Here is a 14,411-nt window from a genome sequence, read left to right on the forward strand (position 1 = left end):
AGAAGTGAGTGAAGAGAATAATTTAAGCTATGTTTAAATAATCAGGATGATTACTTTTTTAATTAAACAATGATTTATTTATTTTTGGTACCACTGAGTCTTCACTGCTGTGCGCAGGCTTTCGCTAGTTGTGGCCAGCGGGGGCTCCTCTCTACCTACGGTGCTTGGGACTCATTGTGGTGGCTCCTCTTGTTGCAGAGCATGGACTATAGGGCGCTCTGGCTTCATCTGTTGTAAGTCACAGGCTCTAGATCGCAGGCTCATGTACATGAAGTTAGTTGCCCCACGGCATGTGGAATCTTCCTGGACCAGGGCCTTAACCCATGTCCCCTGTGTTAGCAGGCACATTCGTAACCACTGGAACACCAGGGAAGTCAAGATGACTGCCTTTATGAGTTATACTAGTACAATTGTCTGGCAGAGAGTAGACATTTCATAAAGGTATTAATCTTCTATCCGGAGTTCAAATTGGAATGAATCCACTGGTAAAGAAATATCAAATTCAAAACATCATGCTGTTTGATGCCTGTGGAGAACCTATCCTGAGGAAATTGCCATAAATCAAGCCAAAGGTTTTTACACAATGGTGTTAGTCACAGTATTAGCTATACTAGTAAAACATTGGAGGATTTGAAACTGGGAAAAAACGTTATAAAGTATGATACAAAATTTCTAAATACAGTCATATGATGAAATAATATGCAGCAAAACTATAATTTAAAGAATAATAATAAGGAAAATTCTTGTTACATTAACAAGTGGAGACATTTTGTAACATAAAATATAAAGTATAATTCTACTGAAAGAAAATGCTCCAGTAGAATTATGTTTTTCCTTATGGAGATCCTATATGTATTTTATTAGATTTATTCTTAGGCACTTTTTTGTTTTGATGCTATTGTAAATATTATGTTTTTAATTTTATTGGTTTTGAATTTGAAATGGTTCATAACTGACATATATGAAATCAATTTACATTTGTATCTAACCTTGTATCTTGTAATCTTGTTATATTTGCTATCTAACTCCAAGAGTTTTTACATCAGTATATTGGGATTTTCTACATAGGCGATTTTGTAAGCTGTAAACAGAGAGTTTTATTTCTTCCTTACCAAAATTAAAAGATGCTTACTCCTTGAAAGAAAAGTTATGACCAATCTAGAAAGCGTATTAAAAAGCAGAGACATTACTTTGCCAACAAAGGTCCGTCTGGTCAAGGCTATAGTTTTTCCAGTGGTCATGTATGGATGTGAGAGTTGGACTGTGAAGAAAGCTGAGTGCCAAAGAATTGATGCTTTTGAACTGTGGTGTTGGAGAAGGCTCTTGAGAGTCCCTTGGACTGCAAGGAAATCCAACCAGTCCATCCTGAAGGAGATAATTCCTGGGTGTTCATTGGAAGGACTGACGCTGAAACTCCAATACTTTGGCCACCTCATGTGAAGAGTTGACTCATTGGAAAAGACCCTGATGCTTGGAGGGATTGGGGGCAGGAGGAGAAGGGTACAACAGAGGATGAGATGGCTGGATGGCATCACCGACTCGATGGGCATGAGTTTGAGTAAACTTCGGGAGTTGGTAATGGACAGGGAGGCCTGGCATGCTGCGATTCACGGGGTCGCAAAGAGTCAGACATGACTGAGTGACTGAACTGAACTGAAACAATATGTGTACCCATTTTCCCTATGTTGTTGCACTAACTAGGACTTCCAGCATGATGTTGAATAGAATTGGTGAGAAGAGACAACTTTGCTTTGTTCCAGTCTTAAGGGTTTTCTCTGAAGCTGATTTTCTGGGAGAGAATATAGAAAATCAGTATTATTTCTTTTTTAAACATTTTATAGAATTCGCTAGTGAAACCCTTTGGGCCTGATAATATTTTTGTTTCTTAGCAAGATTCTCTCCATGTGCTCCCATAAAAGCATTGTCACATGATCATCAAACAGATCCATAAAAAGCCAATACAATTTAAAGAGGAGATATGACCTTTTCCATAAATGATCCAGAAGCAATTTAATGACTTGAAAAGATACATATATTCTTAACGTATGTGTGTGTGTCAGTCGCTCAGTTGTGTCTGACTCTGCAACCCCATGGACTGTAGCTCGCCAGGCCCCTCTGTCCAAGGGATTCTCCAGGCAAGAGTACTGGAGTGGGTTGTCATTTCCTTCTCCATCTTAATGTATAATATCATGAAAAACTAAACTTACTCCCTCACATCATACATTATAAATAATATATAAATATTAAAAGGAAAACAATAAAGCTTTCAAAGGAAAACATAAAAATATATTTGTAATTTTGTAATAAACAATGATTAAGCAGGGTACTGCACTAGTATGAGAAATGGACTTTTATGAAAATTTAAAGTTCTATTTCCATAAAACACCAGTAAGAATAACCACTGAATAGCTAAGGCACAGGCTGAGCAAAAATAACAGCAATCTATATGTCTGAACAAGAACCCATATCTAGAATATGCTTTCTTGAAGTTCAAATTAGTAAGGAAATGACCAACAAATTATTTTTATGTGGGCAAAAGACTTGAACAAGCACTTAACAAAGGTGATATCTAAATTCTAAAGAATATATTAAGAAGTGCACAACACAATTATCTATTGGAGAAATGACAAAAGAAGGCTCAAGTGTTGGTGCACTACACACCCAAAAGAGTGGTTAAGATTAAAAGAACTGAAAATAGCAAATGCTCAGAAGAAAGAGGAACATCCTTACCTCGAAACGATTGGGGGTGCACATCAGCTTAAATACTTTAGAAGACAGCTTATTAGTACTTAAGAAGCATAAAGTATGCCCATCCTGTGACCCAGTAACCTGCATCAAGCTATAGAACCAAGATAAATCAGAGTAAATTTCGAAGAAACTATGGGCTCAAGGATGTTCATAGCAGTTGTATTAATAATATGCAAAGACAGAAAATATGCTAAATGTCCATTAAGAGGATAATTGAAAAAGAAACTGCTCTATATCAATACAATGGAGTACTAAACAGCAGTAACCAAGAACAAAAAATACCTACACATACATTATAAATGAATTTCACACTACACTTTGTATTGAGAGAAAGCCAGAATTTTTTTTTAAGTAAATGCAGTATTGACATTTATATGACACTCAAGAACAAGAAAAATGTAATGATAAAGGTTAGAATAGTTGATATTTCCAGAAAGAGACTAGATAGCAATATTCACTGGAAAGGGGCAGGCAAGAATATTCTTAAGTGACAAAAATCTCTATGCTATCTTGGTATAGGTAGTGGTTACATAGTCTTATATATGTGAAAAATTTGAGCATGTAAAAGTTGTGCACTTTGCAGTATATAACTTACACTTTAAAAGGAGGTGGTGTTATTTTTTTACTTAACGATATTGTACTAATTCTCCATCACCCCCACTGCACCATCAAACCATAAATATCCTGAATTCAGCTGTCAAAGGGCAAAACTAAAGGTGCGTTTATCCAAATTTTCACTTTTTTCTAATGGAAGAGAACTTTTATCAGAAAAGTTAAAATGTCAGAATATCTCACAAGCAGGTCATATACCTAGTAATGTGCTCAGACCATAGCAAATATTCTTCTGTGTCTGTATTTAAAGCTGTACCTCCATTTGCTCAATGCTATGAATATATTAATATGACCTGTCTTAAGACCACCATCTGTTTCCCTTTTGTCCTACTACTAATAGATCATAGCTATATGCAATGCCTCAAAATACAATGTCATCTACCTTCTTAATAACTGGTTGTTTAGTTTGTTGCATGAGTGCATGCATGCTCAGTTGTGTCTGACTCTTTATGACCCCGTCTACTGCAGCCAACCAGGCTCTTCTGCCCATCAGATTTTCTAGGCAAGGATACTGGAGTGGGTTGCCATTTCCTCCTCTGGGTTTGTTGGTTGTTACTGCTCTAATGACTCACTTTCACCCAAAGCTATTACTCATTTGCATCATTCAGACCCTTGAAGTGAAGCTCCAAATTCTGTCATATTAATCAGGAAATAATGAGTGAAGCTTGGAGCCAACATGTTTAACTCTCTTAAATCTGTATATCCCTCCATTAGAAGGTCTAATAAGTTGATATGTCTATAGAACTCTGTATACCACCTCAGCAGGCACTATGCTTGATTCTATATGGAACTTTATTTCCTACCCAAAAATACTAAAACATTTTTTTATCATTTTGTCAAGACAAAATCGCCACATTTTTCACTTCCAACATTCTTACAAAAACAATGTTCCAAAAATGAACCATTGAAAAGTTGCATGACATCACTGTAAATAGAATTAGGTTTCTTTAAATGCAAAAATAAAAATCTTTGAAATGAAAATCTGCCAGAGAAAAGATGGATCAACAAAGCATGACTAAAGGAAAGCAGAGCAAAGTATATTCAAACTGAAGGGCCTAGATTCCAATCCCAGCTCTAGCACTATGTACATGAATGTCCATGGGCCACCTCAAGCTATTTACATGAATCTCCAGTGCGTAATGTGTCATATGAGGGGCTGGATTAAATCATTCTTTAGACCTGTTAAAGAGTAACCCGCTATGACTGTGGAAACTGTTTTCTTAAAACAAAGACTGATTGGAATAGATAGGGTAGAGTAAGGAGTAGAGAAATACAATGCTTACAGGCAAGTCAAAATTTTTCTCTAAATATAGAAGAGAAAGCACCAGCTGGCATTTGTTTTCTTCACTGAAAAACAATTTTTTTTAACTGATAAGCAAAGCTTTGGAGTTTCTTTGTCATTTTCAAGAGAAGATTTTTATGCTCAAGGTTTTCTTCAGGGCGACTTTAACATCCTTATTCCTCAGGCTATAGATTAACGGGTTGAGCATGGGCACCACAGCAGTATAGAATACAGAGGACACTTTCCCCTGATCAAGGGGTAAAATAGAAGGTGGTTTGAGGTACATAAAAGCTCCTGACCCAAAGAAAAGAGAAACCACAATTATATGGGAACTGCATGTACTAAAGGCTTTGGATCGGCCCTCAGTGGAGCTGATGTGGAGAATGTTAGAAAGAATAAAACCATAAGAGATAAAAATGGTCACAATGGGCACCCCAATGCCAATAGTCACAACAATAAAGACCACCAGCAAATTTATGTAAGAGCTGTTACAGGAGAGCTCAAGGAGGGGAATGATGTCACACATATAGTGATTGACAAGGTTGTCACCACAGAAGGTCATAAACATTATGTTCCCCATATGAGACACAGCCCCAAACACTCCCATCCCATAGACCCCCAACAAAAGGAGTAAACACACCTGAGGAGACATGGTGACCGTGTACACCAGTGGCTTACAGATGGCGACATAGCGGTCATATGCCATCGCTGACAGGATGTAGGATTCAGAAAAGACAAAGAAACAGAAGAAAAAAAATTGAGTCATACACCCTGCATAGGAAATGGTGTTCTTCTCTGAGACAAAACCCGTCAGCATTTTAGGGGTGAGGGTAGTGGAGTAACTAAAATCTATGAAGGAGAGGTTGAAGAGGAAAAAGTACATGGGAATATGAAGGTGAGAATTCAGTCCAATCAAAGTTATCAAACCCAGGTTCCCCACTACGGTGACGACATAGAAACTTAGAAACAGGAAGAAGAGGGGGATCTTGAGTTGTGCCTTGACTGTTAAGCCTGTAAGGATGAACTCTATCACAGAGGAGGTGTTATCTGCAGCCATTCTCCTCTAGGAGGATCTGTGAGGGAAAAAGAAAGAGTCACTAAACAAAACAGAGGCAACATATTTTGAAAGTTATTGGAAGCTATGGAGGTGAGATGGAGAAGAAAAGAAAAGGAACACTTACTGAGCTCTAACTGGGAGTTTTCAAACTGTGTTGCTGAAGAAGACTCTTGAGAGTCCCTTGGACAGTAAGGAGATCAAGCCAGTCAATCCTAAAGGAAATCAACCTTGCCCTAGTCTTTGGAAGGACTGAAGTTGAAGCTGAAGCTCTAATACTTTGGCCACCTGGTGCAAAGAGCCAACTCATTGGAAAAAGACTGTGATGCTGGTAAAGATTGAAGGCAGGAGGAGAAAGGGATGACAGAAGATGAGATGGCTGGATGACATTACTGATTCAATGGAAATGAGTTTGAGCAAACTCCAAGCTATAGTGAAGAGGGAAGCCTGGCATACTGCAGTTCATGGGGTTGCAAAGAGTTGGACATGACAATGACTGAAAAACAACTGTGAGATAGACACGGTTCTACGTTCTGTGTGGCATGATCAGTTCAGTTCATTTGCTCTGTCATGTCCAACTCTTTGTGACCCCATGGACTGCAGCATGCCAGGCTTCCCTGTCCATCACCAACTCCTGGAGCTTGATCAAACTCATGTCCTTCGAGTCAGTGATTCCATTCAACCATCTCATCCTCTGTCGTGTGTGGTGTTATGGTTATCCCCATATGACAGATGAAGACACTGGACTTAAGTGATTTGCACAAGTCCCAGTATTCCTAAGTTATGACAAAAGGTAACTCAGGTGGTTTGGCTCAGACTGTGAGCTTGTAACCTCTCTGCCACAGGACAGACCAGGTCAGGCAGGCACTTACCCTCCTTCTGCTTGGAGTCACAGTGCTGAGCTCTGCTGGCTCTTATCCGCCTCTTTCATGGAGACTCAAATGCCCTGTGAAAAGAAGGTAAAAACTTGGAGCTCAGATGCCTCTGCTTCTCCACTTTAATGATCAAAGCCTCTAGTTTATCTTGCTTCTCTTGCTGAGTAGAAGGACATGGTCTATGACTGTGCATTTGCCCCAAGCCTTCTGTGCACTCTCCAAGGAAGAAACAGCATCCTTTCCTTATACCCATGGATAACAGGAGCCTGAAGACTTTTATTCTGGATCAGATATCTCAGTTGACTTCATTACAAGAGACTCCCTTGGGATCGCATCTCCAGAGACCACCTTTCCAGGGAAGAAGAAATATTTACTTACATCTCTGACAGTGCTTGACAAGGCTTTTAATGAATTTTATTCAAGTTGCATCCTTTTAAAGACAATTAAGAGCAAAACCAGGTGGCACTGGTGATAAAGAACCCACCTGCCAATGTTGGAAACATAAGAAATGCAGGTTCCATCCCTAGGTGGGAAAGATCCCCTGGAGGAGGAAATAGCAACCCACTCCAGTATTCTTGCCTGGAGAATTCCATGGGCAGAGGAGCCTGACAGGCTACAGTCCATGGGCTCGCACAGAGTCAGGAACAACTGAAGCGACTTAGCATGCAAGAACAAAACTGTGAAAAAATAATTCTTGCTACCTGGTATTGAACACTTACCGTGTACCAGACACTATCTGACCCAGAACCCTGCTACAGATACCAAGCATCTAAAGCAATACACAAATAATTTTAATTTGTTTATTCCTCACAACAACTTTATATGTTAGACCTATTCATCTCTACTTTAAAAGTGAGGAGCACACACTGCTAGAAGGTTCCAGAATCTTGAGTCAAAACCACAGCCTGTCCAACTCCAAATTTCTTATTCTTAACCACTGGGCTACACTACCTCCCTGTAAGTTACAACAAAATCTCTGAAGCAGCATTTTTACTTTCTAGGATCTCATGAGATTCTTTATAGATAAAAACAAGTACTTACATAATTTCAGTGGGGAATGTAGAAAGTGTTAGAGCCAAGAAGGGTAAAATTAGGTGTTTTGGACTTCAGAGGAGGATATTCTTATTTCAGTCACCTCTAAAATATAGGAAGAATTATTTGCACCTTCTCCAAGCTTAAACCTAAAGACCCTTTCTCTGATTTCTCTCCATTACTTGATCATGCAGTTTAAGCTTGATTATTAAAAGCAAATATTTGTGAAATAACTAATAGCAACTTTTGTCAAGACCTAAAAGCAGAGAACAGCCTCTGCAGCCAATCTGTCAGATAAAGGGGAGTTGAAAGATTTTGAACAAAAACAGCATTCATTCATTCATTCAGCATTCATTACTATATATATATACTGTCTCTGAAGCCCTCTAAGACCTGGCGATTCTTCAGTGAAAAAGCAAAACCAAAAAAGGATTCTTGCCCTCTTGGAGCTTTCATTCAAATTGCAGAAGATAAAAAAAATACATGAAAGAAAGAGGTAAAAAGTAACATGAGGATTGTGATGAAGAAAAGGAAAGTAAGGGAATGGAATAGAAAAGAAAAAGGCTACAGATTTCAACTTTAAATAGATAAATCTGACATTTTAGTGATAATTTGAAAGACACCTAAAAAACTTCTCTAGATACGAACAGTTACTCTAACAAAACATGATGTGTTCATGGTCTAATGTAGCACCTTTCCAACCTAGGCATCATGCTTATGATCTGCACTTTAAATGCAGTATTTTAACCCAGATCGCTGGCTGTGAGGGAGAAAATCCTGATCATAGTAACAGGATAGAGGGGCTAGAGGCCTTGCTGCAGTTTCAGACAATGACAATCTCACAATGTAGATTTTTAACTGAAACTAATAAAACCTAATAATATTTTGAGTACCAATTAGCATTCTATATGCTTTGCCAGGGACTTTTAAATATTAAAAATCATAGATTTTCTATCCAAAAAAATAAATTTCTACTGGGGAAGTCTGCAGATTAGTTATATTTGGGGTCCAAGTTAAAGGCTAGAATCCTCTTAGGGAAGTTATGAAATCAAAACATAAAAGCAGAAGTCCACTTTTCTCCAAGCAAGTCCAACTAAAACCACTATGAGTATTGATATATGTGCACATATATCAATGAAGGCTTGCTGAGACAGCAGTGATGGGGTCTCGTCCATCTTATTTACACTGAGAATTGTCCACAACCCAGAGTGACTCAAAAGAACCCCAGTTCCTGTTCTCAATCCCACTTCACTTGTTTAAGAAATACAGAAAATAATCCATTATCAAGAAGTAAAAATAAGCACCAAAAAGAAGCTCTTCTTAAGACTCAAGGGGTTCATTAAACATTCACTTTCCTCTAGGAATTTTAGAGAGTTCTTGCAGGCATGGAAAGGCATGCAACACTAGGAAAAATTCTTCTGAAGTTTTTGTAACTTCAGAGACAGTTTCCATGGGAATTTTATTTTAAATGCATCAAGGTTTTATTTCAAGTGAATCAGGACTTCTCTAAAGTCATTTTCGCCATTCACTCATTCCAGTACAAGCAGAGAGAAACATAGAAATAAATATTCTTGATTAAGTTACTTTTGTCATAGAACTCCTTTCCACAACTTGAATCTCTGTATAATACATTCCTTGTCAATCTGCTGCTAACACTAAAATATTATATAAGACATGGATTATAACATACTCACTCAGAGAATGTACAATACACACATTCATTAATCCTTAAATGTAAAGAAATATTGTGAAAGTTCTTCACTTAGAGGAACTGGAATATCTTTAAAAGATAGAAATTAGTAAAACTTAGAAAAGAAGAAACAGAAGTCTGAATAGTATTAAATCTATTAAAGAATTTAATTTGTTGTGAAAATCCTTCCTACAAAGGAAATTCCAGGCTTTAATACTGGATTCTTCCAAACATTTAAGGACAATGGATAGATTAACAGTTATACAGAAGAAATAAATTGGAATGCAAGAGTTCAATTTATTTAAATTCATTTTCATTTCTCCTTCTTCCCCTTGGACGCACAGAAAAAGTCATTAATTCTCACAGAAACAGTCATTAATTCTCACGTTAATTCTCACACATTAATTCTCAAAAAAGAGAGAGAAATTCTCTCTCTCTCTTTTTTTTCTTTTATTTTTTTGGCTTCTGTGAATTCATGAATTCAAGAAATATTTACTCAGCCTTTGACTGTTCTGTCCTTAAATATTTCTGCCTGGAACAGTTCACCATTCCTCTGTGATCAGAGTATCCTAATTTGTATTTTGACCCCTTTCTCGCAAGCTCTGTTTCTCCATCGCCATTTTTTTTTTTTAACTTGCCATTTCCTTTTGAAGATTTTTGCCAACATTTTATCATCTAGTCTAAAATCTAGTTCCTTATCCTCTCCACTCCTTATTTCTCCATTTCTGCTCTCCTGCTCGTGGTTCCCAGGTTCAAATTTTTAGTCAGTTTTAATTTGTGTTTCTTTCTTCTCTTTCCTTCTCTTCCAAACCATAGAGATACTAAATCCTGTTCTTCCATGATCTTATCTCTTACCACAATTTTTGCAGTGATTTGTTCTTAGTTTCTAAAATTTAATTACACAGTAGTCAGAGAATATACTCTGTATGCTTTCAGTTCTTCCAAACTTGTTGAAGCTAGTTTAATGTCCCAGCATATGGTTGATCTTGGTGAGTTGTCCATTGACATTTGAAAAAAATTCTGTATTCTTTTGTTGAGTGGAATGTTGCATGAATGTCATTTTGTTCCTGTCATTTGATAGCTATTCATGTCTTCTTGTCTATAATGATTTTCTCTCTACTTGATTTATCAATTACTGAAAGGGGAGTATTGAACCTCCAACTTTAACTGTGAATTTTTCTGTATCTCCTTTCCATTCTGTCAGTATTTGCTTTATGTATTTGAAGGTCTGTTATTAGGTGGTGTTAAATATGTTCTGTATAATACATTTAGAATTATGTGTTCTTATTGCTTTATACTTGAATTACTGTGAAATATACTCATGATGTTTGTTGATATTTCAAGTCCTAAAGTATACTGTATCAGAAATGTATAGTTCTTTCAGATTTCTTATCATTAATTCTTACACAGCATATCTTTGTTCATCCTCTGCTTTAAGAAAATATCTCATTTTCATTTGAAATGTGATTTATTTAAACTGCATATAATGGAATTTTAAATTTTTCTTTATCCAGTGCAACTTTTCCTGTCTTCTAATTGGCATGTTTAGACTATTTTATATTTAGGGTATTTATTGAACTAAACCCACAGTCTTGCTGTTTGTTTTCTTCTCATCCCATCTGATCTTTGTTCCTTTTCTCCCATCTTTTCCTGCCTTCTTCTAATTATCTGAGTGTGCATGTACTCACTCAGTCGTGTCCAACCCTGCAGCACCCATGGACTGTAGCCTACCAGGATCCTCTAGCCATAGGATTCTCCAGGCAAGAATACTGAAGTAGGTTGCCATTTCCTTCTCCAGGGGATCTTCCTGACCCACGGATTGAACCTGAGTCTCCTGTGTTGGCCGGCGGGTCCTATACCACTGTGCTGCCTGGGAAGCCCTGAGAACTTTCTAGTATTCTTCTGTATCTCCTCTGTTGGCTTATTAACTGTATCACATTTTAACAGTAGTTTCTAATAATGATGACAATATGTTACTTTATCTTACCAAAATCTATCTTGAAATAAAAGCTCATAACTCTGTAAATATTAAAAACCCTTAAAAAGTATACTTTCATTTTCCTTTCCATCCTTTTGTGATCACTGTCATATTTTTTATTTCATCATATGTAATAAACACCATAGCACATTGTTCTCATTTTTTTTTTGCTTTAAACAGTGAATTATCTTTTAAAATAATTTTTAGTGAAATAAACATTGTATTTTTTTTTAATTTATGTATTTATTTGGCTTTGCCGGGTCCTGCTTAGGAATATGCCCCTATAGATGGGAATACTGTTACAGGAGCAAATGTATAAAATAATGCAGGCTATCTATTCACCTCCAAGTTCTTTTTAATGTGTATTAAAAATGATGACTTTACTCTTACTCAAATGCTTATTTAGCATATAGCAAGCATAGTACTTACGTTTTAAGTGGTCAGTATTAAGAACTCAATTTATTTTTTTTATGAAAAGGAATTTTCTATTTTATTATCCATTAATCTCTTTCTAAAAATTTTATTGAAGTATAGTTGATTTACAATGTTGTATTTCATTTCTGCTATACAGCAAAGTGACTTAGTTAAATATTTCAGTTCAGTTCAATTCAGTCGCTCAGCTGTGTCTGGCTCTTTGGGACCCCGTGGACTGCAGCACACCAGGCCTCCCAGTCCATCACCAACTCCCGCAGTTTACCCAAACTCATGTCCATTGAGTCAGTGATGCCATCCAACCATCTCATCCTCTGTAGTTTCCTTCTTTTCCTGCCTTCAATCTTTCCCAGCATCAGGCTCTATTCAAATGAATCAGCTCTTCACATCAGGAGGCCAAAGTGTTGAAGTTTCAGCTTCAACATCAATCCTTCCAATGAATATTCAGGACTGATCTCCTTTAGGATGGACTGGTTGGACCTCCTTGCAGTCCAAGGGACTCTCAAGAGTCTTCAACATCACAGTTCAAAAGCGTCAATTCTTCGTGACTCACCTTTCTTTATAGTCCAACTCTCACATCCATACATGACCACTGGAAAAACCATAGTTTTGACTAGACTGACCTTTGTTGGCAAAGTAACGTCTCTGCTTTTTAATATGCTATCTAGGTTGGTCATAACTTTCCTTCCAAGGAGTAAGCGTCTTTTAATTTCATGGCTGCAATCACCATCTGCAGTGACTTGGAGCCTAAAAAAATAGTCAGCCACTGTTTCCCCATCTATTTGCCATGAAGTGATGGGACCAGATGCCATGATCTTAGTTTTCTGAATGTTGAGCTTTAAGCCAACTTTTTCACTCTCCTCTTTCACTTTCATCAAGAGGCTCTTTAGTTCTTCACTTTCTGCCATAAGGGTGGTGTCATCTGCATATCTGAGGTTATTGCTATTTCTCCCGGCAATCTTGATTCCAATTTGTGCTTCATTCAGCCCAGTGTTTCTCATGATGTACTCTGCATATAAGTTAAGTAAGCAGGGTAACAAAATACAGCCTTGATGTACTCCTTTTCCTATTTGGAACCAGTCTGTTGTTCCATGTCCAGTTCTAACTTGCTTCCTGACCTACAAGCAGATTTCTCAAGAGACAGGTCAGGTGGCCTGGTATTCCCGCCTCTTTCAGAATTTCCCACAGTTTATTGTGTGATCCACACAGCCAAAGGATTTGGCATAGTCAAATAGATTTGGCAGAAATAGATGTTTTTCAGGAACTCTCTTGCTTTTTTAATGATCCAGCAGATGTTGGCAATTTGATCTCTGGTTCCTTTGCCTTTAATAAATTCAGCAGTTAAATATTTAAATATATATACACATGTATATATATATATATTCTTTTTCATATTCTTTTCCATTATGGCTTATCACAGAATGTAGAATACAGCCTTCTTGTTCTACAGTAAAACTTGGTTGTTTAGCCATCATATCTATAATAGTTTGCCTCTGCTAACCCCAGGCTCCCAGTTCTTCCCTCCCCCACACCCCATCTTGGCAATCATAAGTCTATGAACACTACTTTGAATATCTAGTCATAGAGGTCTATTTTTCATGTGCCACCTAATTGCACTTTATAACCTGCTGAGTCCGCTTAGGTAATCAATTCATTGCATAAAGTTAAGGTTTGGTTTTTGTTGGAAAAGAATTATATATTTTAGTACATGGTATGCTTTTGTCTTTATAACAAATTAATGGCCACATTTTTAATTTATTTTACTTTAAATCATCACCCAGAAACCATGTCTTACTATATGTAACTATTATACTGTTGCTAAGAAAATGTGCTATCAAGCTTACGATATACTAGAAATGTATTGCTATGAGTCCTGAATAATAAGAGGGTTCACAGCAGAGGTTGGAGGAGGGCATCACAGGCAGACCAACTGAAGAAAACCAAAAACTGGAAGCCCAATAAAGCCTTGCATATGAAAATATGCATATGTCTGGACAAAGGCAAGTGATAGTTTGGGCTGAATCACTGAGTATGTGACAGGGAGATTGTTGGAGTTGTAAAGAATGATAATCACTCTTCCCACTCTCTGCACGTTCAGCAGAGAACTGAGAAATGAGACACAGGAGCCTCACAAAAGGGGAATCTAAAGATCAGCTTCATACTAGTAGAGTTAACTGGAGGATACAGCTTAGTTCTGCAGCCAAGGAGTTTCTCTAATTCCCTCGTTGCCTTCCCCAGATAAGCCTGATGAACCCAGGCACAGGAAAGATGCACAGCATCAGGCCTTCCCTATTAGGGGACACATGATGCCTGCTGTGTCTCTAAGCTGGGTCCAACTCTTTGCGGATACAAAGAGTTCAGTCCATGAACTATAGTCATAGACCCGTACAGCCTATGGACTGTAGCCCACTAGGCTCCTCTGTTCATGGGACTCTCCAGGCAAGAATACTGGAGTGGCTTGCCATGCCCTCCTCCAGGGGATCTTCCTGACCCAGGGTTCAAACCCTTGTCTCTTACATCTGCCTGCACTGGTAGGCAGGATCTTTACCAGTAGCAACACTCGGGAAGTGACACATGAAGGAGGAGACGAGTCTTGGCCCAGGGGACAGGCCAGTCCTTTAAAGAGGCCCAAAGGGGACTGGGCCATTCATTCGCAGTTCAGTTTCGCAGCTTCACCAGTCACTCCTCTCCCTTAGGGAAGAGAAATA

General features: G+C 37.8%; 1 protein-coding gene across 1 annotated transcript; it reads right to left on the minus strand.

Annotated features, from left to right (window-relative positions):
- Positions 1 to 4,763: 4,763 nt before the first annotated feature.
- On the minus strand, positions 4,764 to 5,699 carry LOC136169024 (olfactory receptor 8B12-like). Its single transcript, XM_065936777.1, has one exon. The coding sequence runs from the start codon at positions 5,697 to 5,699 to the stop codon at positions 4,764 to 4,766; it is 936 nt and encodes a 311-aa protein (XP_065792849.1).
- Between the last annotated feature and the right edge of the window lie 8,712 nt (positions 5,700 to 14,411).

This window comes from Muntiacus reevesi, chromosome 5 (assembly GCF_963930625.1).
Source record: "Muntiacus reevesi chromosome 5, mMunRee1.1, whole genome shotgun sequence".
NCBI lineage: Eukaryota > Metazoa > Chordata > Mammalia > Artiodactyla > Cervidae > Muntiacus > Muntiacus reevesi.

What these genes read in the sequence shown, in the direction of transcription:
- LOC136169024 (XM_065936777.1), bottom strand. Translation starts at nt 5,699, where the DNA reads ATGGCTGCAGATAACACCTCCTCTGTGATAGAGTTCATCCTTACAGGC.